Source organism: Apodemus sylvaticus, chromosome 5 (genome assembly GCF_947179515.1).
Source record: "Apodemus sylvaticus chromosome 5, mApoSyl1.1, whole genome shotgun sequence".
NCBI classification, from domain to species: domain Eukaryota; kingdom Metazoa; phylum Chordata; class Mammalia; order Rodentia; family Muridae; genus Apodemus; species Apodemus sylvaticus.
This window is the reverse complement of record NC_067476.1, coordinates 86456869-86481421: the sequence shown is the minus strand read 5'-3', so window position 1 is coordinate 86481421 and position 24553 is coordinate 86456869. Positions and strand designations below refer to the sequence as shown.

The following is a 24553-nucleotide window of genomic DNA, read 5'->3' as shown; positions in this document are numbered from 1 at the left end:
ACACATCTAAAATCTCAGAACTCCAAGCACTAAAGCAGAAGGATATACTGCTCCAAGACAGCCTTGCAATTCAGTAAGGAAACAAGGATGAGAAGAGATGAGGGGAGGGAACTGAATGAGTGTGAGAGAAATAACTCTAAATGTCAAAGAATCTTTCTCTAAAATGAAATGTTAGGGATATTAGGCAATTAAAAAGAACATCTTATGGGGCACATGAGATGGTTCAGCAAATAAAGGTATCTGGCCCTGAGCATGACAACCTAAATTTGATCCCACAGTCCCACATAGAGTAAGGAGAGAACAACTCTGATATCTTTATCCTTATCTTTATCCTTATCTGCTTATGAGTATGCATATATATTTAAAAATACCTTTCAAAGTTTCTTTATTGCCTAAGTATAAAAACAGAATTTTTTTCTAAATCTGTATGTTATCAGTAAAAGTATCAGCCATATAAAATTTTATAATTGTACAAGTAAAACTACTGTCATAATCTAATTCTTAGAAATTAAAATTCACGTTTTAGGGCCAGAAAGCCGCACAGAGGTTAAGAACACTTGTTCTTGCAAAGGACCAGAGTTTGGTCTGCAGAGCCCACATGGCATCTTACAACCATCCTCTACTCCAGGGAATCTGATGCCTTCTTTTGATCTCAATGAGCACCAGGCACATATGTGGTGCAGACATATTTGCAGGCAAAACACCCATATACCTAATTTTAAAAATAATAACTCAGGATTGGGAGGCATGTAATTTCCCAAGCATGAATTCACCCCACCCCCATCTGTTTAAGACAAGGTTCTGCTACATACTATACAGAGTCAAGCTCAATTCAAAATCCTGCCTTATAATTTCTACTTACTTGGAATATATATAAAGTAATTAAATGTGATCAAGAGCCAATACTCATGCCAGGTATGGTGATGCTGCCTTCAGAGGCAGAGGCAAGGTCTTCATAGGTTCAAAGCCAACCTGGTCTGCATAGTTCCATGATAGCCAGGGCTAAAAAGAGAGACCCTGTCTCAAAGAACAATTGTCACCCATGAATTCAGAAATCAAAAACCCCTTACTGATTCTACAACTTTAAACGATGTATTCACATAATACCACTCCTTCTAAAACAAAAAACAAACAAACTAGACAACATGGACATGATTGCACAAACCTTTAATTCCCAGGATTTGAGAGGCAGAGGAAGATGGATGACTCTAATTTGAGGTTAGTTTGGTTTGAGTTCCAAGCTGCTCAGATATAGTTAAGACACTATCCCCAAGTGAACAAATATATATACATTAGTATGTCAGTATAACTCTTATTAGTATACCTCTTCATCATTAGTAAAATCTGGAATCTGTAAGATCAGCTTCACTTTTTGATAAAAACTGGACACCACTATTCCTGTGCTTTTAGTGTTTTAAATTTTAACCATGCCATACTTAAGTTCGCTGTAGGTCTTCAGGTACTCCAGAGATATTCACATATTTTAGAAGACTTCAAGACAGCTGTGGATTCTATTTAAAGCTAGGTTTCAGTTTTTGACATTAGGATGAAAAAATAACAACTGGTATGCTTTTATCTTAATTACCTTTCCTCTGAGATCTTTCAGTATACACTATATATATTTTTTTTTCATTAATAAAATGCAGGATTGAAGAGGTGGTTCACTGGTTAAGAGCACTGGCTGCTCTTTCAGAAAACCTGGGTTTAGTTCCTGGCACACAAACAGTAGGTCATGGCCATCTGTAATTCCAGTCCCAAGGGATCTCACATCTTCTTCTGTCCTCTGTGGGTCCTGCACACATGTTTACACATAAATACGAAATACTCATACATATAAAAATAGATCTTAAAATGCATATAGCAGAGACTGGAGAGATGGCTCAATGGCTAAGAGCACTGGCTGCTCCTCTAGAGGACCCGGATTCAATCCCCAGTACCCAACATGACAGGTCACAATTGTCTGTTACTGCAGTTCCAGAGATGCATCATACCAGGCATGCATGCAGAGCGCGTATCTGTGCATGCAGGAAAAACATCCATACATATAAAATAAAAAATTTAAAAATGTATACAGCAAATGAAACTAGTTATTTTCTGTGCAAAATAAGTAAACTTAGAAACTGTGTTAATAATAGATCAGCTAGTTACTGACAAAGTAAGTTTATTTGGAGTGGGGAGCTCATATAAAAACATTTTTCTTCTCTCAAAATAAGACTTTGGGATATTAATTCATGTTTTTCCTCGTTTTCTCTTTTTCAAAGATTCATTTTATTTTATGTATGAGTACACTGTAGCTGTCTTCAGACACACCAGAAGAGGGCTTCAGATTCCCAGTTACAGATGGTTGTGAGCCACCATGTGGTTGTTGAGAATTGAACTCAGGACCTCTGGAAGAGCAGAGTCCTCTTAACTGCTGAGCCATCTTTCCAGCCCCCTTACGTTTTTCTCAATCTAAACAAATACAACTTAAGCAGAAAGGGGTTTTAGTTTTTAACACTTGAAAGTAAAAACTGGGAGCTGGAGAGATGGCTCAGCAGTTAAGAGCACTAACTGCTCTTCCAGAGGTCATGAGTTCAAATCCCAGCAACCACATGGTGGCTCACAACCATCTGTAACTGGGAATCCAATGTCCTCTTCTGTTGTGTCTGAAGACAGCTACAGTGTACTTATATATAAATAAATCTTAAAAAGAAAAAGAAAGTAAAAAACTGAAGCCAAAGGAGTAAAATTTTAGTAGTATCATTCACTCTGTACCTATAGCTATGTAAAACCTCTGAAAATATTCAGAAGATGTAAGGCTTGAAAAATACCTTTTCTCACCTCTCCCCAATACTTACTTACTCTCTCTCTCTCTCTCTCTCTCTCTCTCTCCCCGTCTCCCTCTCCCTCTCCCTCCCCAACCCCTCCAAGGTTTCTCTGTATAACAGAGCCCTGGCTGTCCTAGCTTCACTTTGTAGACCAGACTGCCCTTGATCTCACAGAGACTCAACTGTCTGGAAGTGCTAGGATTAAAGGTGCTTGCCACAATACCTAATCTTGCCTCACTACACAATCTTCTTAAAGTGTACCTAGTACATAATTTTCTACCCATTAAATACTTTGAAACATTAAAAGTAAAATTATACAATTTTTCAACTTGGAAAACAGAATTGAAAGTTGTACAGGTAAACAACTTAAGTTGTAAAATATAATGGCCTTTTAGAACCAAATCAATAGTAGTTTAAGTAATCTGTATGAAGGGATTTTCACTCTCTGTAATACAAACTGGAACCTTTATTAGAGGCCTAATAAATCATAAATAAAGAGTAACAGAAAGCCAGTATAGCAGTGCACAGATATAAATCCCAGAACTTAGGAGTCTGCATTAGGTATCAAACAAAGTCAAGTAACTAGAAATTCTGACATAGTTTCAATAAATGTGGGGTGTGCTCATTCCCTACAGAAAACTCTTTTACAAAACTTTCTAAAGATTTTCAATTTTTTTCCTTAAAAGACTTCTATCATTAACTTTAAATAACTTAAAGAATTCCCCACCATATTCCACAGAATTTATCCTATTAAAAACTTATTTTGCAAGGTATTAAAGGCTACCCTAATGGTGGTAGAGGGTTATGAGCAGCTCTCAAAAGGCACAGGGAAGAAGACACACGAGTATACTAACATACCTTACATTCTCTACATTGCTATCACTTTAATTATGATCCCTGTTATGGAAACAGAATTAGAGGATTTGTTATTCTCATGAAAATGTGGGATGTTAAGAATATCCACAGCTGCGGAGAGTAGGAGGACACAAAGCCTGGGTCTAACCTCTGAGGTTAAAATCACAAATGTATTCTCTCCAATTCTTTGAAAGACTTTAAACAAACAAAAACCTGAAAGACCTATCTGGTCCCTTTGGGTACAAAGTTCTTTTCCACTATTTCAAATTAGATCCGGTAATTTGATCTAATTAAAACCTAATAGGTAAAAACCTAATAACTCAAATCCTGAAGAGGTACATGTCTAAAGAAAAAATTGGGTAATGTCAAAAGTAGCCATTATTATTACTTGGAGGTTTTATATAACATTTTCTTATCTTAGAAGTAAATATGAGAGCCAGGCGGTGGTGGCGCACGCCTGTAATCCCAGCACTCTGGGAGGCAGAGGCAGAGGCAGAGGCAGAGGCAGGCGGATTTCTGAGTTCGAGGCCAGCCTGGTCTACAGAGTGAGTTCCAGGACAGCCAGGGCTACACAGAGAAACCCTGTCAAGACAAAAACCAAATCCAAAAAGCCAAACAAACAAACAAACAAACAAACAACAAAAGAAGTAAATATGAGAGGCTGAGTGGTGGTAGTGGCTCAAGCCTTTAATCCCAGCATCTAGAAGGCAGAGGCAGACGAATCTCTGATTCTGAGGCCAGCCTGGTCCAGAGTTTTACAGACCAAGTTCCAGGATGGCCAGCACTACAAAAAGTAACCCTGTCTCCAAAGAGAGACAAGACAAAGTACGAGAGAAAAATGTTTACTTTGAGAAACAGTCACAATCTTACACAGGAGGCTGGGAGTACTCACTTAGCACTCGATTCCCTAGCACTATATAAAGGCGGCATGGTGGTTCGTACCAGTAATCACCCTTTCCCCAAATCAAATAAAGATGTTGAAAAAAAAGGGATACGTTATAGTACAAAGAAATTTTGTGGCCGGGTGGTGGTGGCACACACCTTTAGATCCCAGCACTTGGGAGACAGAGGCAGGCAGATTTCTGAGTTCAAGGTCAGCCTGGTCTACAGAGTGAGTTCCAGGACAGTCAGAGCTACATAGAGAAACCCTGTCTCGAAAAAAACCAATCCTCACCACACACACACACACACAAAAAGACATTTTGAGATAAAGCAGGTTTGATATAGTGACTCACATCTGTAATACCAGCATTTGGGAAGCCAAAGCTAGGCTAAGGCTATTTAACAATAAAATGTTTTAAAATAAAGCAAAATTTGAAGGTGCATGTAAATTATTGTATTGATAGCTTCTAAAAGATTTGCTGAAAATTATTTTAGAGAATTTTGTGGTTGAGTAAACTACTTTTTAAGTTCACCTACAATTCTCAAAAGTCTTACGTGAACACAGGTAATAAAAGAAAAATCTAGCAAGAAAAAAATGTATTACTTTTATTGTTTTGGGTTTTTTTTTTGGTAATAGCCCTGGCTGCCCTGGACCAGGACTGGTTTCTGTAGACCAGGCGGTCCTCCAACTCAGAAATCCACTTGCCTCCCAAGTGCTGTAATTAAAACCACTGTACAGCTTTCTTATTTTTTTTTTTTATTTTGCCTATTTATATATTTGTACACTATCTGCACATCCATTTGTGTGCCAGAAGAGGGCATCAGATCCCATTATAGATAGTTGTAATGCCACCATGTGGTTGCTGAGGACTGAACTCAGGACCTCTGGAACTGCAGAGCCACAGTGCTCTTACCTGCTACTCTCCAGCAGTGAATTACTTATTAACCTGCAGCATACCTCCTTTCATACTTACTCACTCTCAGTTTCTTAGTAGACAATGATTAAGAGCCCAGATTAAGGGGCTATTAAATTTAAATTCCTAGCTTTGCTTAAGTTAAATCTCAAAAAATTATATGCCCATACATCAAAAAGGTAAATTATGACTAACCATGATAACATATAACACATAGGAAAATACTTATTAAATGTTACATAATTTTTATTTTTGAAACAGGGTCTCTCTATATAGCCCTGGCTGGCCTCAAAAATCAGAGGTCTACCTGCCTCTGCCTCCTGAGTGCTAGGATTAGGCATGACCCACTATGCTGTCTTAGGACATTTCATTTTGAGTACCTGGCATTTAATCCAAGGCTACAGAAGGAAAATCCCACTGAGCTACATCCCCCACTCACTTCATTCTTTTTAAGACGTCTCACTCATTTTATCTCCACCTACATTTAGCTTGCTCTCTCTGCAATCTATGTCTGTAAAATTCTCACAGTAAAACTGCCTACTATTACTCCAACATCACCAAAAAAAAAAAAAAAAAAATTCTTTCTACATGTCTTAAATACCCTTCAACTCAAGAACCCTCTTCCTTTCTTTTCTGGGTTTCTTAGGTTCACCGGGTCAACTGGCTGTTTGCTTGGCCTCTTGCCCTATTGTTGACTTTATCTAGCTCTTGTTTACAGAAAGCTCTCTGGTTAAAGAGAGTTGGTGTGTGCTAGGTCTGAGACACACCACATGACACAGATTTTTCCAGTTCACAATCTCGGGGCTCACAATGTAATTAAATATCCTAAAATTGACAAGGGAAATGTTAAAAAACTTGCCAATCAATGCAAAGAATCTGATGGGAGTGTTTGGATGTTCATCAAATTTAAGATTAAATAATTTCAAAATAAGTTTAAAATACACTATAAAAGTAGCTTCCATTTTCGAGGCATGGAGATCTAAACCTATAATTCTAGTACTTGGACAGCTGAGGCAGGAGACTTGCAACTTGAAAGGCAATCTGGAGAAATTAGCGCCCCTCCTCTTAAGTGCAAACATTTAATAATCAGTTTATGACACAAAAGCAGATTAAACTTATTTCATATGTATGGGTGTTTTGCTGGCATGGTTATCTGTGCACCACCTGTATCCCTGGGACCTTCCAAGGTAGATCGCCTGAAACTGAACTTAAAACAGTTGTGAAGTCATATGGGCGCTGGAAATTGAACCCCTATCCCCTGGAAGAGCAACCAGTAGTCTTAATTGCTGAGCCATCTCCAGTCCTTCCAAACTTTAATTGCAATGTAAAACCAAAACTGATAACCAATGAAACTGGTGCATAAAAGAATTAAAGGATTGTTTTGTAAGAAACTTACGATTTAATATTCATTTAAACTATTAAAAAGTGTAAGTTAGCTACTATAAAATGCTGTCACTAACTTTCTATAGTTCAAGTGAATCTCTAATAAAGCATACTTCCTTGAAGCTTGTCAGATTCTTAAGAGTTTGATATTAACGTTATGTTGGCTTTTTAAATTGTTGAATTTTAACTTATTGTGGAGCAGAAGCATATACCACAGCACAAATGGGACATTAGTTTTCTTATTCCAGCTTGTGGGCCAAGGGTACTAAACTCAATCTTCAGATGGCCAAGTTCCTTAGCCTGGCTGAGCCCTCTCCTTGGTTATTTGGAGGTATGGGAGTAGATGAGTACAATACAACATGGCAGACTTTGGGTTTCAACTCATTTTCCTGTCTCTCCATCCTATGTGCTAGAATTCTGATAGACAGCACTACAGCTGGCAAGTTTTATTAAAAAAAAAAAAAAAAAAAAAAAAAAAAAAAGGAACAAGGGCTGGAGCAAGGGCTCAGTGGTTAGGAGCACTCACTGCTCTTGCAGAACTCCTTTCTTAGTCCACAAATGTTTGTCCCTCCAGGTCTAGGGGACCCAATACAATCACCTGGCTTCTACCAGGTACTGCTTTTGTGTGCAAAATCACACAGACATAATTTTTAAAAATCAACAATAAATTACTAAGTAAAACACCTCTATAGGTACAACAGCTCATACCTATGGAGGCAGGCAATAACAGTTTAATGCTTGCCTAGATCTATAGTGTAAGGCTGTCTAAAAGAGGAGGATGGTGATGGTGAAAAATAACTGAATGTATTCCTACCACTGACAGAAGATCTAATAAATAGCTACAACATTCCCAAACACCTGATAGACACCTCAGAGCACTTCTTGACTATGTAAGAAAGAGCAAAATTACCATTCTTACAAGGACAGAAAATGTTAAGCCAGTAATTAAAAATTGACTATTGTGCTGGGCGGTGGTGGTGCACGCCTTTAATCCCAGCACCTGGGAGGCAGAGGCAGGCGGATTTCTGAGTTTGAGGCCAGCCTGGTCTACAGAGTGAGTTCCAGGACAGCCAGGGCTACCCAGAGAAACCTTGTCTCGAAAATCACCAAAAACAAACAAACAAACAAAACCAAAAAACACCAACCCCCACCCCCCCCCAAAAAAATAAAGAATTGACTGTTGCTCTCTACGGCCTCAACTCTCCAAAGTGGCATCTAGAAACACTTATTTACCACTGAGTTCATTGTCAGAACACAAAATTACAATACTGGGTGCACAAACTCAGGCCTATGTGTAGGCTTTGGCTCCAAAGAGTAACAACTTGATGCACTTATGTGTGAGGGACCTAATTTATCTTCTTGATCTACAATTTATCCTTGAAACAATATCTGCCTTTGCTTTAAATATGCCAATGCTCCAGATCATTATCATTGAATGGTTAACACTATTTCTTCAACTCAACAATAAAAGGATCCCGAAATTACCATCATTAAAAAAAGTCATCTCCCATGTGTGAATTTTAAGGTAATGAAAAACAATGTCATATGTTATATGAAAAAGGTCTAATTTTCTATCTACAAGTTTAGGAAGTAATACTTTAGGAAGTAGTATTTAGATTTAAGATTAAAAACAACAATAACTTTAGGACTCTGTTAACTTTTAGCATTACAACACATTATTTCAAGACTACATTTCAACCTTTGCATTTGTCACGAATGTCTTTAGAACGTCACCTCTAAATAGGAAAGTTTCCTTTGGAAGTCAAAGGCATACAAAATGGCAACTTACCCACATTAAGCTTCTCTGGGTCTAAGAAAAGCAGGTGGGTTTTTCCAACAAGGTGTAGTCAAGGCAAACATTCACTATCTTTGCAAATGGCTGTGCATTCTAGTAGATGGAGGAGCATCCATAGACTTTAACCTATTATATATACTAGCCAACTACTTTTCCTGCTAGGAATTTTCTAAGAGAAAAACAGTTCAGTAATAAGCTAATTCATTGTTGGCCACAACCACTTAAGAGTGCAGCTTTTTACTGAGGCATAGTAGCATCTACAATGTCAGCATTTGGGAGGCTGAGGGAGGACTGTAGTGAGTTTGAGAGACCAGTCTGGGTTTCAGAGTGACACTGTCTCAAAACAGAACAGGACCATAGAGACGATAGAGTATAAAATTGCTTGTCACCCAATCAAGGCAACCTGAGTTCAATCCCTAAAACACTCAGTAGGAGGGAGAGAACCAACTCCTAAGCTTTCTGACCTCTGCATGCTGTGGGTACTCCACACATACAATAATTGAAAAACAAACTAATCCGCCTCAGTATGTTAGACTATGCCTGTAATACTAGGATCTTAGATTGAACTCAAGCAGTCAGGCCTGTAGGCAAGGGCCTACATCCTGCCAGCTCAAGGTTCATTCAAATATCACCATGTGGCACATGCCTGTAATCCCAGCGTATAAGAATCCGAGGCAGGATAATTAAGAGCTGGAAAGCGGTCTGAGACATCATGTCTTTAAGAGGGGAAAGGGAAGGGAAAGGGAAGGGAAGGAAAGAATTCCAAGGCTCCTTTGTTTTTTAATAAAGTCAACTGCTACATATTCATAGTTAGGTACACTGAAAAGTCTTTTGTGTGCTGAAATTATTTCTATTTCCAAATATGGAATATTTCTATTCTAGTTGAAAAGAAAATATTGTGAAACATTTAAGCAGTTTTGTTTACTCATAGATGGCATATTGGGGCATGTGTTACCTCTTAGGATGGGAGGAACCCATATACCAAAATTCCTCTCTAAAACACAGACACACAGACAACACACACACACACACACACACACACACACACACACACACACACACACACGCTAGAGATGGCTCAGAGGTTAAGAGCAACAAGAAGACATAAGGCTTGTTTCCAGAATCCAAAGGGTGGCTCACAAAAATTTGCAACTCCATCTCTAGAGAATATAATGGCTTGTCCTGACCTCTGAACATCAGGCATACACATGATGCACAACATACATACATACATGTAAAACATTCATAACACATACAACCTAAATATTTTAAAAATAAGATTGATTTTATTTTCATTATGTATGTCTGTTTGGGGATTATGTACATGAGTGCAGTTGACACTGGAATCCAAAAGAGATCACTGGAGGCTCTGGGGCTGATGTTACAGGCAGTTGTGAGTTTCCTGATGTGAGTACTAGAAACTAAACTCCTCTACCAGAGTAGTTTGATATTAACTACTGAACCATCTCAAAGGCCTATGTCTACATTCTCACGGAGTTCTTAAAAAGTTAAGTACTATGCTATTCCACAAAGGTGTAAATTCAGGTTAAAACACTAGTATCTTCAGGAAAACTTCAAACTAAATAATCTATGAGTTCTAGTTCAATTAATTTTAGATTTTGTGTGTGTGTGTGTGTGTATATATATATATATATATATATATATATATATATATATATATACACACATATCATAAATCTACTTAGTCCTTTTGTTCATTTTCAGTCTTTTTGAGTATTTGACACAGGTCTTTTTCATTGTAGCCCAGACTAGGATGAAAATTACTAGTAGCACAGTCTAGTCTAGAACTTGTAACAATCTACCTACTTCAGCCTCTTAAGTGCTGTGAATACAGGTATGAACCACCACCCAGCACTTTAATTCTGCTTTATAAGTTGAAAACTCAGGACTAATGAGATGGCTCAGGGGGTAAACTTGCTTGCCCTGCCACCAAGTTTGACAATCCGAGCCTGATTCCTAAGCCCTACACGGTAGAAAGAGAATTGCCTAATGACTTTTGCAGGCAAGTGATGGCACACACACAGATAATATGAAATTAAAGTTGAAAAATTTAAAGAACTTTAGTTAATTAGCAGAGTACTTTACCTAAAAACAAGAAATGGCTAAATGTCAGAGAAAAAAAATCTTTCCTAGATGATATAAATTACAGGTTTTATTTAAAGAAACTATTATCTGAACAACTATTATCTTTTGCAAAGTTTTAGTATGAAAAGCCTTGGGCCACAGGAGAAAAAGACTATAGACTGCTAATAATAGTGACAACACTTAAATATCAGGCTACACCAATGGGTGGGGAAAAGGAAAAAGATACAATAAAACTTAAAAATAATTTACTATTTGTAACAGTAAGTATGCAAACACTTCTTTCATTTGTAAAACAGTACTATCATTAACCAAAGCACTTTCAGATACCTGATCACTGTTATGGTTGCAAGTAATCCTATTATTTTTCTCTATATTTATGCATTTGTGAAATAATAGAATAAGCGGAGTTTTAGAGTAAAATCTGAATAATCACACAGACATGGACCAACATTTATTACAAACAGGAAAAGTAGATCTAAAGAGTACAGATTTTTAAATATAGGGCTATATGAAGCTGAGTAGATACAAAACATTGTAATACAGTAATGAGAGTGCTATGTAAAGACATTAAAACAGAATCAAGAATGGAGAAGTTTATTTCAATTTAAGTCACTCATGTTCCATCCTGAGTTCATTTCCATTTTCCAAGTAAGGTTACTTTGAGAGAAGTAAAAAATTATACTTTAAAACCTACTATTTATAAGGAAAGAAAAAAACAGGTATAGATCAAATAACTCGCATTTAAATTTTTAAATGAAAAGCCATCAACTCTCTACATGCTTTATTAACTCACAGCTTTCACAGAGAGCAAGGTGCACCACTGCTATGACCAGCAGTATAACTTCTTCCTCCTTCAGCTACCAATGAGAACATCCTTCCATTAGCAAAGGCTTATAAATGTGTCTCAATTCAAATTACTTGGAACATAAAATACTGTACCTTACATGTTGTCACAGTGATCACCTAACTATGTGAAAAGGTACAGAAACCACAAATAGGGAGAGAAATTTAAGGGAATATAGCAAAATTATGTAATGTTCCTGAATTGTACGACAGTTTAAATTCCCAAGAAAGGTAACTGTGTAAAGAGGACTGGGACTCATCCTGGCTAAGACACTAAAATACTGAACAAGAAAATGCTGAATTTCTTAAGCTGAAAGAGGACTGGAATTCACTTAAGACATTATATGCAACTCAATAAAGCTGTAGATACACTAAAATGTTCCTTTTACATAAAAACTAGGCAGTCATATTTAGACACTATTCCTGATAATGCACTATCATGTTATTTCTTGATTTTCTTCTAAAATCTTCTGGGATAGAAGTTACAAAATGCAAAAGAAAAGCAATGCTTTTTGAGGACAAAAATGATCCTAAATATATCACAGTAAGTATGTTAGTCTAATTTTCAAATTGTATAAAATACTCAATTTGATTCTAAATGTCCACTGGGAGAATTTACCTCCAATATTTTTAAACTGTAGCAAAACAGGAAAACAAACACCTAAGTAACAAATTAAAGATCCCAATGATGTAAAAACATGTACTTTACATCAATAAATGCATACAATTTGTCACTGATATGAGAAAAGCTTTTTTATAAATAATTGTTAAGATATACTCTTATTTAATTCATATTTCAAACTTAAATATAACTTTTTAAACTGTTTTCTTTTGCTCTTTCTGTATTGAAACAGAATTTACAAGAAATTTCCATGGAAAGCATTTTTCCTAAAGAAGCATATTTACTAAAGATGTTTGTTCTAATAGTAATACTAGAGTACTACTATATAGTAGTACTAATATATATGTATATACTAGTAGTACTAATATATATATTAGTTTAGCTGAATTAAACAAATTTAACATTATAATTGCCCCACCATGAAATACCGAGTTACAACAATGTATTAACAAAGCTTTATTTTCTTGAGTGTGCATACAGGATGTTATAAAACAGTATAGTATAGTATTATAAGTACTGTAAATAGGTTTTATGTCTTCAACAAAATAAAGGTCACATTGAGTGACATGATCAAAGAATATTTTAGCTTCTTGTGTGAAGATGAATGTGAAAATCAGAAGAGTAAACCAGGAAAGAGAAAGACAGCTTAGGTATTTCTGAAACCAGCATTTAATTTAACATTGTAATTCCTAAACCAGAAATATAAAAAAGCAAACACACATAATATTTGGTATCATTTTTTTCTCAATAATATACATACACATTTTTCTATGCTTGTATTTTATACATAGATACATACATATATATATTTGTGTATGTGTGTGTGTGTGTATGTGTGTGTGTGTGTATGTGTGTCTGACTGTAAAATAGCTGCAAACATTAAACAAACCAGGCAACTCCTAGCAGCTCTGAACTGTTTTATGAAACAAATCTGTTATTTAAATAACTTTCAGTCCCTGGGATTAATGTCTATTCTCTCTCTTGCAATTCTTCTTCAGAATACTGTTTGTATTTTATACTTAGGGAAGAAATGGGGAGGGGAAAAAAAACCTTTTTTATGTTTATAATTAGAGACATAAAACCTCACTGCCATTTTCAGCTTAACTTAGCATCTCAATTTTGGAGAATTTCATAACTCAGAAGGTTCCACTTCGTTTTTCAAAAATAATTATTTTGATCATAATCATGCTTGATTCTTGTGAGTTTAAATATAAACTGTGTTTGTAAAGTCAGACTAGGAGGTAAAATGAGTGCATGTGATCATGATCCAGGTTCTTGGTTTTATCAGGTAGTAAGAAGCAGCATTGTCTTCAGCATACTCAAGACAGGCCTGAGTTTCAAGCCCATCTACTTTGATTTAAATATTCAGAGGAACAAAATAGTTCCAGAGGGAGGGTGATGAAACCATAAAGATATGGTGGCTATGCACCAAACTACCAGACTCCTCATAAGTTACAGTCTCATTCACACATACAAACACAAACATGCAAAACACACACACACACACACACACACACACAAATGTTCCTGTTATTGTCCAGTAATTTCTGTTCCCCCCAAAAAACCCAACCCACACAACCCAAACAAAGTATAGCTTCAGTTGAGTACAGCTGAGCCTCTGTGTATATATGTGGCTGTTGGGATGCACCAAAGGTGATACTGTGCTAGAGTCTATTCAGTATCACTGATGATAGAAAGGCCCAAAAGAGATCCACAGAACAAATTTCAGCTACAGTTGGAGCTGCAGAGTACTTATGTTGAGAATTTACATTACAAAATATTATAAGTACTGCATAAAGTAGTATAAATAAAAAGAATTTATCATTTACAACTTAATATGGATATTCTAACTTTCTATCTCTCCCTTTCATCCCATTAATTTATAATCTGTGACTACTTAGTGCCAACTGACACTGGGACATTAACACTTTATTACAGCTTTGACTGTTAATTCCAGTCTTTAAAAAATAAGGTTTTGGGTTTTTTTCTTTAATCGTAATTAAGAATGGGACATTACTCATTAACATAAACATGCCTGACTTCAAGTTAAGACAAACAAAAGGAAAGAGAAATCAATATCACTGGGGTCAATTATGGTTAAGTTTGAGTCATATTAGCGTATTCCTGTAGAATGTAAGCTTTATCATATGGCAAAATTAACTTTAAATTATTGAAGTCCTTAAACTGACAAACCATGCATTTTTCATAAAATTAAAATGTGAAATAATTATTCTCCAAAATGTTTCATTTCACCAGACATTTACAACTCTATTAAACTAAGCCAACATTTCTGTATTTTCGTATTAGTTTGTTATAGGAAAAGACAAATGAGTTCTAAATAAATGACACAGGAGGCAATAAATTGACACATGACAAGTAAATAAAAGGCTAAAGCACTCCAACACCATTGAAACTGTTTTAATGTTGTTGCAACTCCAAAATGCAACAATCATCAGCTTGTAAAAGACCCAAATTTCAAAGTCATTTTAATTACTCCTTCATACCTATTTTACAAAATAAAGGCAGAGACATTTAAATCCTCCTTGTCCCAATTATACTATGCTCCTAACTTCTTTTCTATCACTATAGTGTAAGCTGTAATTGCCATCAGATGCTATATAAGAAAAAATAAATAAAATATTAACCTCTGCTTCAATGTACAGTTTCCAGAATCTGCCAGAACTGGGGAACTGGGCAACAAGGCGTTCGTAAGTCTTCCGTGCTTTGTCTATAGGTTGATTCTAAAATTGAAAATCAATAAACAGCATTTATAATGTTAGGAGTATAAAAATATTATTACTGCAGAATCAAGTAGTGTGATTGGACCCATAGAGAAGGAAATGTAATCCTATATCACTAAACCTGTGCCTCTCGAATGAGAATGCTCCAAGCATCAAGGTCATATGGATTTTCTTCTAATTTCTTTTCCGCTTTCTTCACCTTCTCTGGGACATATTCAGCTGCCTGAAGGGGGAAAAAAGAAGAATAACAAACTGAAGTTACTGTTTTAAAAATCTCATGTCCAATTAAGTCAAGAACAAACACATCTATTCCTAGATCCAATGTTAGTACAAGGTATTAGAATGTCATTTTAAAAAGAAGGCATTATGTGGACTATGCGAACAGTATACTTTATCAGAAGTTACAGGTAGGCATGGTGGTGCATGCCTTTAATCTCAGCACTGAAAAGGCAGAGACAGGAGGATCTCTGAGGGAAATCAGCCTGGTCTACATAGCAAGTTCAAGGACAGTCAGGACTGCATAAAAGAGTGAATGATCACTTTTGTTCAAGGATATAATTTGTTGTTTGTTTATACAGCATAAAGAAAACTACACAAAAGAGATTAATATGTAGCTTTATTTTTAGTGTCGCCTAGCATACGTGAAGTCTTGAGCACCACACTGGTGTGATAGTTCACACCAGTAATTCTAGCACTCAAGAGGTGGAAACAGGAAAAACAGTAGAAAGTGATCCTTGCTTACATGAGCTCTATGCCAGATTGTGTTCTATGACACTTTGTCTGGGGTGGGGGGAGTGTGCTACATATAAAGATGGATGCAATGAACAGAAAACTTAAAACACACTAAATCAGTCATGGCTATGTACATTTGTAATTCTAGCACATAAGAAGCTGAGGATTAAAGAGCATGAATTACAGGTATTCAGCCTGTCTTAAAAAGAAACCAACATACTCATGTTGGTCCCATTTAGATGGTGGGTATTAGAGCCAAGCCAGGCATAGTGGTATATATGCCTTTGATCCCAACATTTAGGAGGCACAAGAAGGTAGAGGGTGGTTAAAAGTTCTAGGCTAGCAAGGGATACATGGTGAGACCCTGTCTTAGAAACAAAACAGAGATAGTTCATAAGATTGTTTGTTGCTCTTAGGGAGGACCTAAGCTCAGTTACCAGAACCCACAAAGAATGATTTACAACTACTTATAACTTCAGTAACAAGAAATAGGAAGCTCCCTGGCTTCTCTGAGCACCTACATATACATGATACATGTAAACCTATGCAGATATACACATAAACATACCAAGTAAATCTTTAAAAACTTACACTCTCCAAACACCCCCACACTTTACCACCCCAAGACCCCATGTCTAATAACCAGATCCTTGCATATGGTTAGACAGACACTCTACCACTTAATTACATGCATCCCAACTCTGCCAGTGGTTTAATAAACTGGTTTTAGTTTTATTGCAGAAAATTTTCTTGATGCTTTGAGTATAGTTTTCTGGTATTGTTAGAGAACTTGGCCAAACATTTGAGGCCCTAAGTTCAAATCCTAGCATTGCACACATGTGTGCCCACACTTCTTAAAAGAAAAGAGGGGTGAGAGTGATTCCTTAACAGTTAAGAGCATTTGCTGGTGTTCCAAGGACCTGGGTTCAGACCTCAGCACACAAATAACAGTTTGCAATTGTCTATAACTCCAGTTCCAATGCCCTATTCTCTACAGGCACAAGGTACATACATGGTGCACATACATATGAGCAGGAAAAACATACACACACACACACAAAAAGATATCTAAAAATGAAAGAAAAAAGCAGCACCTAGTATCAAGCAGCATGAATACAAATATTATTTCATAAATTGTTTCAAATATTCCTAACATATTAAAATGAAAAATTACACTCAAAAGAAATCTACAAATACTAACATAAGCTCTGGATGTCCTGGAAATCAGTATATAGACTAGGCTGGCTGGCCTTGAACTCACAGAGATCCGCCTACTTCTGCCAGGATTAAAGGGCTGGGATAAAAGGCATATACCAAGATATCTGCTCCCTTTTATAAATGAATTATTAAGAAATAATTCAGTTGGGGCTGGAGAGATGGCTCAGTGGTTAAGAGCACCATCTGCTCTTCTGAAGATCCTGAGTTCAAATCCCAGATGGTGACTCACAACCATCCATAACAAGATCTGACACCTTCATCTGGAGTGTCTGAAGACAGCTACAGTATACTTACATATAATAAATAAATAAATCTTAAAAAAAAATCATGAACTACCACTTCCCAGCTAGTTCAAATAACTTAAAAAAAAAAAAAAAGAATAATTCAGTCATGTAACAATCTAGGAAAAGTTTTAAAAGTCATCCTTTTAGAATAAAATTGCCTGTGAGAAATAAACTTTTCTTAGAAATAGATTAACCTTAACTACTGAAAGACATGAATTTACTTAGAAATAATTTTTATTCATATATTGTGTTTTTTGAGTCACAATCTCACTCTGTAATGAGGCTGGCACTGAAAGCTGGTGAAGCTCCTGTTTCAGCCTCCAAAGCACTAGGATCACTGGTATGAGCCACCACACTGGCTTGAATATATTCTAAGACTTCTGCACTCTAAAAATTATCTTTTACTAATATATAAGAGCTTTATGACTAGTGTAAGAAACTTAAGGAAGAAAAGTAGCTTCTCCCACATATTAAAACATCTAAAATTTGGTAATGGTAACAAATTAATCACTAAACCAATATGGTCCAAAAATATGGAAATATATGGAAAAATACTAAATAACAGATAGCATTTTATATCAGAATAGTAATTTCTAGCAAATGTAAAAAGAAAAAAAATCAATTTTATCAAGATAAAGCCAAATTTCCCCTTTTTTGTTCACCAAAATATAGATAAAACAAAGTTGTTTTTTTTTTTTATAAAAAGCCCCCAAATAAAAACAAGGGTTAAAAATATTGCTCATGATAAAAATGTATGTTTAGCATTTGTAAAACCTTGGGGTCCATCTTTAGTACACACACATAGAGCTACACAATATTCTGGGATGCATTTAAGTTTTTCACAAGCTTTTAAATAAAGTTAACAACATCAAGTTTAAATACTAAATAACAGATAGCATTTTATATCAGAATAGTAATTTCTAGCAAATGTAAAAAAAAAAAAAATCAATTTTATCAAGATAAAGCCAAATTTCCCCTTTTTTGTTCACCAAAATATAGATAAAACAAAGTTGTTTTTTTTTTTAATAAAAAGCCCCCAAATAAAAACAAGGGTTAAAAATATTGCTCATGATAAAAATGTATGTTTAGCATTTGTAAAACCTTGGGGTCCATCTTTAGTACACACACATAGAGCTACACAATATTCTGAGATGCATTTAAGTTTTTCACAAGCTTTTAAATAAAGTTAACAACATCAAGTTTAAATTTAGTATAAGAAAAACAGCACTTAAGCGGACATGCGGTACATAGCCTCAGAAGGCAAAAGCAAGAGGGTCTTTGTGGGCTTGAGACCAGCTTAGTCTACACAGTGAACTCCAAGCCAGCCAAGGATACATAGTTAGACCCTGTCTCTAAAATGGAGTTTTCGGAAGGCTGGGTATGGAAGGGGGGCACACATGAAAGTAGCAGCCACTAAGTTTACAAGCATAAAGTCCAGTCAATGATGTCAAAGCCCACTGACTCAAAAAGAAAACAAAGAGAATGCAGCCAGGTAAATAGTTCAGTTGCAAAGTGACCATCTAGAGTAAAGAAAGCCTGTATTCATATGGAACCACTGATAGACAAAGAGCAAATAACTATTTAAACACCCAAAAGAAATGAAATTTACTCAACTGGATAGAAATGAAATGTTATATAACTAACACTGGTATTCTGAAGCAGACCAAACTGACCAAAATCTAATATGAATATCTGATACTCATTTCTAGCAACTTACAGTATTATACAACCATATACAAGAAAACAGTCAGCTACTGGCCTGCTGCATAAGACTGATAATTTAAATAGCCATGTCTGAAAGAATCAGTCAAATTATGAAATTTGGAGTCACTGAAAACAGTAAGTTTAAGTAGCAAAACATAACAATCTCCACGATAAAGACTAAAATAAGACTTTAAGCTGGCAGGGGGCACAGATACATAACACATACTTATCAGGACACCATACCCTGAGAACTCTAAATTTTCAATATCCAAGTGAGGAACACTTGCTCAATGCCAAGTATATTCTAGATGTTATTGAAGGAGTCCTTGCACTTGACAAAGTAGAGAATTCTTTCAAAAGGTTTACTACTTGAAAAACTAATCAAAAAAATGTTTAGAGGAGCATGGTGGCTCATACCTGCAATGTCAGAACCTGAGAGGCAAAAAAATGACAATGAGTTCAAGGACAGCCTGTGCTACAAAGTAAGAACCTGTCTCAAAAAACAAAACCAAGCATGCTGGAGATGGCTTAGAAGTTAAGAGCAGCTGCTGCCTCCAGAGGACCTACATTCCAATCCTTCCAAACCTAGCATCTTCCAACCCGTCACATGCCTCCCAAATGCCTGTAACTCCAACTCTAGGGGATCTGACTGTCTCTTCTGGCCTCCCTGGGAACATACCACTCCACAAAACACATAAATATACACAAAGCAATTAAGTAACCAAGAAGTGTTGTTTTGACACACACCTGTAATCCCCAGGACTTGGCAGATCTATAAGCCCCAGGCATCCAGAAGACCCTATCATGGGGGGTAGGGGTGAATGGAAAACAAAAACAATGACTGGAAGGGAAAAAGAAAAAAAAAAGTTCCTAAATGCTAAACGGCCTCAAATCATGAGTTAAAAACACCCTAAAAGTTGGTTCAGTGGTTAGGAGCTCTTGCAACTTTTACAAAGGTTCAATTCCCAGCATTCGTATTGAGCCTCACAACAATTTGTAGTCTAGTTTCAGGAGAAATTAGCCTTTTTCAGGCACCAGGCATACCCATAGTGCACAGAGATACACAACCACAAAAAACAAAACAAAAGACACTTAAAATTAAATAAGAACTAGGCACTAAGGAGGCTGTCAAGGCTGCAAACTTGATAACCTATGTTCAATATCTGGAACCCAGAAAAGTTGTCCTCTGACCTTTATGCACTCACATATACATATCATACAAGAGCACCACATATAGACACAATAAAATGATGATGATGATGATAATAAGGCATGATTAAGGAGGGTTAAGAAAATGTTCAGAGTCTGTCCTGCTTTGCATTCATGAGAACTGGAGGTCAGGTCCCAGCACTCACCTCAAAGGAACAAACAATTAGCTACTCAGGACTCACTACTTGCAACATTAAGCACAGGCACACTTATGTGTCATAAACTGTTTCCGAGGATATGAAAAAAAAAAGACATGTGGCATAGATGTGACAGGGAAGGTCACAGGCTTTGTGAGGAAACTACAATTGTTTTTGCTAAATGGGCATAATCTACTTGTCAAACTGCCCTGTAAATAATTATGTTTTGCCCATATATTAACTCGTGCTGCTGCCAGGTTTGGTCAGAGAAGCTTCTGTTTACAATGAGCAGTAGTTAATTATCACAGACCCAATAGAGACTAAGGCTGTAACTACACAGCTCAACAAAAGTACAGGTAGCCCTTATTCCTAGCACTTCAGAGGCAGAAGCAGGTGGATCTGAGTTTGAGGCCAGCCTGTTTGAACAGGTGAATTCCAGAACAGCCAGAACTCCATAGTGCAACCATGTCTCAAAAAAAAAAAAAAAAAAAAAAAAAAAAAAAAAAAAGTACCAAATTCCATCTTTTGCCTTCAGGCAACACTAGTGTGAAACAAGAAGGGTTGGAACACTAAACTAAATAAATACAACAAAAGCTAAACTAATTCCCAGGGCTCTATCCACCACTTAATTTTCTTTGTGAATAACAACTTATATCACAATTGACTACAGGAATGGAGGTCATATTAAGTATATTATATATTATATTAATTATCGGGTTTCATTATATAACATAGTAATTTTTAGTAATAACTTTGTTACATGAATCACAGACCATATAATCCACCCTTTTAAAAGTACATTGCCTTTTTTTTTTCTTTGAGACAGAATTTTACTGTATAGCCCAGGCTGGCCTTCAGTTCAAAACCCACCTACCTCTGCATCCCAAGGAGTACCCACTCTGCCTAGCCAAGATATCCAAAGAGATTTCTTACAGATGTAGGCTTTATCAATGCTTATATTAGAAATCAAAAATGAATATTGAATTAAATGAATATTTAAAATAGTCAAAGTACTGAACTCAGAAGCCTGGTGTACAGAGTTAATTCCAGAACAGCCAGACCTAATCAAAAAACCCTGTCTTGACCTCCCCCACCATGCACTCTCACCAAATCACTATTGTATAAAAATGTACTTTACAAGAAAAAGAAAAAGATGGCTGTGATTGTTTTGCACACAGAACAATCAAACTTAAAGTATTGTACATGTCAGGTAAGAACTCTACTACTGAGCTACTCCCCAACCAACAGTTGTTTATTTGGGTATCTTTTAAGCATTTAACTGAGGGGCTGGAGAGATGGTTGGGTTAAGAGTCCTGGCTGCTATTCCAGAAAACCTGGGTTCAGTTCCCAGCACTCAGATGGTGACTCCTAACCATTTCTTAACTCCAGTTCCTGAGGATCCCATGCCCTTTTCTGGCCTCCAAGGGCACCAGGCACAGACACAGCACCAGCATACACGCAGACAAAACACTCGCATTTCTTTTGAAAGAAGGAAAGGAGATGGGTACTGTGACTTAGTAGGTGTAGACAGAACATTTGTCTAGCAAGCTTAAAGGCCATGTTTGAGCCTTAGCTCTCAAGTAAGACAAGTATACAAGTATTTTTTTTAAAAAACATGTCTTAATTTATTTTATTTAGGTATATAGATGTTTTGCTTGTATGTATGTATGTCTGTGTACTGTATGCATGCAGCACCCACAGAGGTAAGATGAGGGCATCAGTTCCTCTGGAACTGAAGTTACGGTGGCTGGTAACTGACATATACCAAGATGCTGAGGGTACTGAATCTCTGCAAAAGCAACAAGTGTTCTTTTTTTCAGTTTTTTATTATATTCAACACAATATACATTTATACCAATGGACATATTAAATGAACATAAAAAGATAAAGTCTTTTTGTTTGTTTGTTTTGTTTTTAGTAGAGCTTAAAATCTTGGCTCTTACTGTGGTACAAACCCAAAATAAGAACAATTTTTAGACACTGGAGTTCATTGTAATAAGGCTATATGTACTTCAATGTCTCTCACATCACCAAAGGATTTTACCTCCATAGTAGCTAAGAGTTGACAGTTCTGCTGCACCAAGGAATAAATTGTAGGCACAATTGTTTGGATACAGATTTCCTGCTATGGTCAAAGCTATTTGACTAAGTGATGATGACAATCACTTAGTCAAATATCCCACAGAGAACAGGTTACATTCATTTAAGAAATGGTGTGTGTATTAAGATAGTCTATCCATGAAGTCATTCATCAACTGTTTCAATGAACAATGGTTCTGCTTGGAGGGTGGCACAGACATTCATTAAATGAGGGTAAGATTCTGGTTCATTGGCTGTGATGATTTTGAAAAGCATTCATCTCAGAAAAAGAGTAACTTACAAGGTCATCTTCTTCAAAAATGATACAATAATTATAGATATCAAACGAAACATTCAGTCTCACTTTGTTGTTCTTTTACAAGACACCTCCCAAATTAATTGTCTATGTTTCTTTTGGCTGTATAAGTAATTTTGAAATATGTAAGCTGTTCTGAAAAACCATAGTATAGTGTAAAACATCAAATAAACAACCCTACTAATAGAGAGGCTGAGATAGAAGCATGACTTCAAGACCATTATGTGGTACATAGCAAAACACTGTCATGTACAAACAAACTGAAAGTGTATATGGATTGTTCAATATTGGACATATTTCTCCAATTACCAAATTATAGAGACCACTGGATAAGAGCCAACAAATTTCTAATTCCTCATAATTTTGAACTTCAATTGATTAGGAAATGTTGGTAATACTAATTTTCATATTAAGAGATATTAAGGAAAAGTGATTGCTACTTCCTGTTATTTTTGTTGTTAGAGGTAGAACTCTGCTTGTGTGGGTTTGTTCAAAGATTACTTTCTTGCTTTAACTAGGGTGTAGTTTCCCTCTTCATGTTGGTGTTTTCCATCTATTATCCTTTGTAGGGCTGGATTTGTGGAAAGATATTGCGTAAATTTGGTTTTGTCATGGAATATCTTGTTTTCTCCATCTATGGTAATGGGGAATTTTGCTGGTTATAGTAGCCTGGGCTAGCATTTATATAACATCTGTCCAGGATCTTCTACCTTTCATAGTCTCTGGTGAGAAGTCTGTTGTAATTCTTCTGATAGACCTGCCTATATGTTACTTGATCTTTTACTCTTATTGCTTTTTAATATTCTTTATTTAGTGCATTTGGTGTTTTGATTATTATGTGATGGGAGGAATTTCTTCTCTGGCTCAGTCTATTTGGAGTACTGTAGGCTTCATGTATGTTCGTGGGCATCTCTTTAGGTTAGGGAAGTTTTCTTCTATAATTTTGAATAAATACTGCCCCCCCCCTTTTTTTGACGGGGTTTCTTTCTCTGTGTAGCCCTGGTTGTACTGGAACTCTGTAGACCAGGCTGGCCTCGAACTCTGAAATCCGCCTGTCTCTGCCTCCCAAGTGCTGGGGTTAAAGGCGTGTGCCACCACTGCCTGGCATTTACTGGCTCTTTAAGTTGGGAATCCTTCTTCTATACCTATAACCCTTAGGTTTGGTCTTCTCATTGTGTCCTGGATTTCCTGGATGTTTTGGGTTAGGAGCTTTTTGCATTTTCTTTGTTGTGTCAATGTTTTCTATGGTATGCTCTGTACCTGAGATTCTCTCTTCTATCTCTTATATTCTGTTGATGATGCTTGCATCTACGACTCCTGATCTCTTTCCTAGGTTTTCTAGCTCCAGGGTTGTCTCACTTTGAGATTTCTTTATTGTTTCTAGTCCCATTTTTAGATCCTGGATGGTTTTGTTCATTTCCTTCACCTGTTTGATTGTGTTTTCTTGTAATTCTTCAAGGGATTTCTGTGTTTCCTCTTTAAGGGTTTCTAGCTGTTTACCTGTGTTCTCCTGTATTTCTTTAAGGGAGTTATTTATATTCTTCTTAAAGTCCTCTATCATCATCATGAAAAGTGATTTTAGATCCGAATCTTGCTTTTCTGATGTGATGGCGTATCCAGGACTGGCTATGATGGAAGAATTGGGTTTGACAATGCCAAGTAACCTTGGTTTCTGTTGCTTATGTTATTAACACTCACCTCCCGCGCCATCTGGTTATCTCTAGTGCTACCTGCCCTCGCTATATCTGACTGGAGCCTGTCCTTCCTGTGATCCTGGTTGTGTCAGAACTCCTCAGAGTCAAACTGTCTCTGTGATCCTGTGTTCCTGAGATCCTGGGCATATAAAAGCGCCTGGGAGTGGAGCTTCCTCTGGGTGTTGTGGGACTGGCTGTGGAGTCTGTGCCCAAGGACTGACTGCTCAGGGCA

The 24553-nt window shown here is 36.5% G+C and overlaps 1 protein-coding gene across 1 annotated transcript in view; it reads right to left on the bottom strand.

Moving 5' to 3' along the window:
• Cstf3 (cleavage stimulation factor subunit 3) overlaps positions 1–24553 on the bottom strand; it is a 76597-nt gene that overhangs the window by 41681 nt on the left and 10363 nt on the right. The window contains exons 2-3 of the mRNA XM_052183121.1: positions 15070–15171; positions 14853–14948 (exon numbers count right to left, since the gene is read on the bottom strand). Coding sequence (XP_052039081.1) covers positions 14853–14948; positions 15070–15171 — 198 coding nt within the window. The remainder of the gene's footprint in view (positions 1–14852; positions 14949–15069; positions 15172–24553) is intronic.